We start from the raw sequence: 4,329 nt of genomic DNA, 5'->3' as shown, positions 1-4,329 counted from the left end.
ATAAAGGAATAAATCTGATTTTATCATATTCTCTTGAATTAATCTTTTGCCTCATCATTTGAAGGTAAAGACTATTGTTAAAGTGACTCGTTCCCTTTTCTCCTCCTTTGAGAGCATACTAATCTCAAATGGATGAGGGAACAATACTCTTTTTTCTTTCCATTGTCATGGATAGGGGAAGATTATGCATATGTTGCAAGAACATTTTGGAGAGCTTACTATGTTTTCTCAAGAAAGGAATCTGATTAAGGGTATGAAAGGAAAGTGCATTGGCACCAAAGATGGCTTGTCAAATGGGGAGGGAATAAGGAGAAGATGGACATATAATTAATGTTGATGGTATAGGGGAGATGAGATTGATTATGAGGGCATGTGCAAGAAGGCATCACGAGTGCAATAACAAGATAGGAATACTACTATTACATAATTGAAAGGGGCTAGAAGGATGGAGGGGAAATGACATGCTCAAGGGCATCCACTAGAGGAATATGTGGAAAGGTTTAAACCAGCCATAGAAAAAGGTTGGTAAAAAATGCAATTTTAAATTTAATGTTTATATTACTATTTTTGTTAAAAAATAAAATTAAGGTTTTGAGGATAATAAAATGAAGAGGAGCCAATTAAGATGCCAGACAGAGGGGAGACGACACGGCCTACGAGATTCTTGTGTGTTTGAAAAGGTATAGGAGATGCAAAGGAAGTGGCACACAATGGGCTGACAAGCTGTAGTGGATTAGGGTTTCTCCTTGTCCATCATCTTCTTTTCCGTTTCTTCTACTACATCTAAGATCTTGGCTATGGCCCCATGGGGGGGCAAGACTTTGTGTGTTCATGATGTTTCTCTCTCTCATTCGTTCATTTGTTCAAAGCTTGGAATCAGCCTATTAATGGTAGAATATGATCTTTGAGAGCTCATTAGGGTGTGGATACCGAGAGCCTCTCTCTCTCATTTGCACTCTGTATGTGTTTCCATCTGAGCCGAGGCAGTGCACCACACGAGGCCTAGAAGTGCATGCACTAAAGGGGGGGTTTCCATCTTTGAGACCCGTGTTGAGCTCCATTTTGCTTCTCAAATCCTTCGCCATCTATCCCTCTCTCTCTCTCAGCATCTCTCATCCTGGTTTGCCTACTCTTTCTTTCCAATAAAGGTGTTCAAGTGTCCACCATTGCTATTCTTAGTGGATTTGAGATTCTTCTTTATTGGGCTTTTATGCTTTTCCAAATGGCTAGAGCTTTTTGTAGCTCTCATGCCTTCATAGGAGGTAGACAGTTTTGCATATTTTCTCTGTGAACTGGCTTCTGAAGCTTCTGTGGGCTTTGTACGTTTTGCAGGTCTGTGCTGTTTCTGTTCTTTTTGTGTACTCAAAACACAAGAAACTCGTATTATCCTATCCCTCAGCCTCAAATTGTGTGTCCCTGCAAGTACCCAATTTGCACTAGCCTTTGTCTTGAAAAGAAAATATGCTATGCCTATACTGAGACTAGTCTGAGAGTCTCTCACTACTCTTACTGCTTCTACACCCATCTCAGGAGACTTTTTAGTATTGAATAGACGATACAATTCTTCATCCTTGACATCAAATGGAACGTTGCCAACAAAAATTGATCTAGTATGATCATACGAAAGAAGGGACTGTTCCTTGGCTGCTCCACGAGGAGCATGTGCAATATCAACACATAAATGGTTTCCATTGAACTCTTTCATAGTATGAGCAAGTGCAGCATTTGCTGATGCTTTCTCCTTGAACACAAGATATGCATGTTGGCTGTTAACTGCTTCATTGATTTGGCCCTTGATTATAGCTCCTCTCTCAGCTTTACTCTTTAGGAGATTTGGCTTAGACTCATCCACTGTGGTCGAAGAAGATGAACTTGCAAGTTTCTTTTCATACATTTCTTCAATGCTATCGCATTTTTTCCCTTTTTTTGTATGCAACTGCCCTAAATCCACATTTGAATTTTTTACACTTTTCTTCTCAGGAGCCACGGTTAGGGCACCCATAGTCGAGGTGATTGGCAAGTTGCCTTCTCCTAAGGTGACCTTTTGACGTTTCTGCAGAGCATCTCTATCCAACACCTCATGAGTCCTCTTCCCTTGTTTTTCTTTCTTGACTGTAATTGCTGCTCCTTTAAACAATGTTGTGGTTTCTGCCTTCAAATGAGGAGTATCACCACTCTCGTGCTCAGTTTTCATCTTCTTCAACTTGGGCTTGTTGAGTTGTTCACCAAGGCTCTCTCTAGCTACCATTTTCATCTTCTACTTGGACAACTGATCATGTTCCTCCTGTTACTTTTCTACCATGGCTTTCATCTTCTTCATCACAGACCCCTTGACCTGCTCTTCTAGCTTCTGCTCCCTTACCACTTTCGCTTTCTTTGACTTCGGCCCCTGTTGCTTCCGCAAAGGCATTTCGGCATGTTCGTCTCAGTTCTCTTCCTTCCCATCACTCTGCTCTAGTGTTGCTCTAGCTCTCTTCTTTGTCTCTACGAGCTCTGATGCCGGGGCTCGGTCTTCCATTCTCCCATTTGGAGTGGAAAAGGCTCGAACTTGTTTCACGCGCTTCTTCTCTACTTTGGAAGGAACACCATATTGGGGAATATGGGAATTTCCCATAAGTTTGGGACACATGGTCAAATCTTTGGATTTGTCATAACTTGAATGCTATAACTCCAAATTGAGCGCTCTATAGCTCAATAGATTCCATTTTTCAAGCGCTTTCCAATGATAGGTCACATCATATGTTTTTGAGAAACTTATGGGCATATTATCTGGGTGCCACCTTTTTAGTATTCAAAAAATGGAAATTGGGAGATTCCCAAACTCACTAATATTGTGTTAAGGAGGCACTGCATCAAAAACACCTTCAAAACTCACTCTTGGTCTGGCCTTGGAAGGGAGGGGATCGATGCCATGAGTAGTGCCCTTCTGCCATTTGGAGAGGGATGGGTCCTGGTTTGTTCCATTGTTGGCAGTATCGTGGATTGGGGACTGGGAATCCTCCTCCTCGGGCTTCCTCTTGCGGAAGGGATTGTTGGCAAAGAGGGAGAGGCCGCTAGACAGAGTGCCAGAGATACTTCGGAAGAGCTCGCGGCGCTGCCCTGGCGCTGCGGATTTTCCATTATTGGATTGCTGTGGAACCTAGCACTAACTGGTAGCACAAGAGATCATCGACGTGTTATTATTCCTCGTCTTCTTTTATGTTTCTCTCTCTCTCTCTCTCTCTCTCTCTCTCTCTCTTTCTCTCTCCCTTCCATCTTCTTCGTTTTCATCTGCCACTTCCTTCCATCATGGCCGTCTTGTTGCAAGATGTACGACTACTCTTCTTCTCTTTCATATCCTTCTTCCTGCATATGCTCCCTTCATATCCACCACATTGGCCTGGTCGGCAACCTTGTCAGTGCGTAGAGATGGGTGACACCAAATTATTCATGCCTGAATTATTTGCCTGGGTTGTAATGGTTGCACGCATCCTCCATGGGGGGCGGTTGAGCATAGGTCCCCGATGGGGGATGGCTTCGCTTTCAGTTGTGCAGGAGGATGGGGACCTTGGCCATGGCTTCCTGTTTGTCCATTCTGGTTCTGGCTACTAGGCTATTTATGCGAGTCAACATGCAGGTCATCACTGCCATTGGCCAATTCTTTCTTGGATTGGGAGGGTGCACTGGTCTCTTGAGCATGGTAGGGAAGTTTAGGGGAAAAGGGAAAAGCTGTGAGTAGCTTCTTCTTCTTCTTCTTCTTCTAGTTGATGCATGTGTTTCCTTTGATTTCTATCTCTATGCCCCTTCCACCTTAAACTCTGAGCCTTGTGATGCTTGGCTCCTATTCCTCACAATCTGAGTCGTCGTCTTTTTCTCAAAACATAACCGATTTACCACATGCATTGTAGTGAGTGGACATAGTAGCACAACCCTCACTGTCACTTATCTTCTTCCACTTCTTCTTCTACCTTTGTCCATTTTTGCAATGGTATATGCATGCTTGGAGCAGGGGCTGGAGAAAATGCTGGATGGGAAAGCCGTCCTTGTCTTCTTCTCCTTTTCCTTGGTCCTCCCCGTTGCATTTGCATTTTCCATCACCAGATGTTCTCCCCCCTATTGTAGTTGTTGAGATCATCTTCTTCCCCTGTTGTGCACCAAAATGACAGCAACCCTCCCATGAACATAATCAACCACAAAACCAAGGACAAAGCACACAAAATATATGTGTATGGCACTGCCATTGATCTCAAAATTGAAAAGAAACCATAAACCTTCCACTTAATAATGAACAAATTCGTTATCTTCATCTTCATCCATAACTTCAACCATTATGCAAGAACAAAAGAGAAA

At 43.0% G+C, this 4,329-nt stretch overlaps 1 protein-coding gene across 1 annotated transcript; it reads right to left on the bottom strand.

Moving 5' to 3' along the window:
- Positions 1–1,126: 1,126 nt before the first annotated feature.
- LOC148035740 (uncharacterized) lies at positions 1,127–2,248 on the bottom strand. Its single transcript, XM_087678837.1, has one exon. It carries the CDS (start codon positions 2,246–2,248, stop codon positions 1,127–1,129), a length of 1,122 nt encoding a protein of 373 aa, XP_087534963.1.
- Between the last annotated feature and the right edge of the window lie 2,081 nt (positions 2,249–4,329).

This window comes from Lygodium microphyllum, chromosome 5 (genome assembly GCF_053477565.2).
Source record: "Lygodium microphyllum isolate KBCC chromosome 5, Lygodium_microphyllum_v1.1.10, whole genome shotgun sequence".
Taxonomy (NCBI): Eukaryota; Viridiplantae; Streptophyta; class Polypodiopsida; order Schizaeales; family Lygodiaceae; genus Lygodium; species Lygodium microphyllum.
The sequence above is the reverse complement of the archived record's forward strand: the minus strand, read 5'-3'. Positions and strand labels throughout refer to the sequence as shown.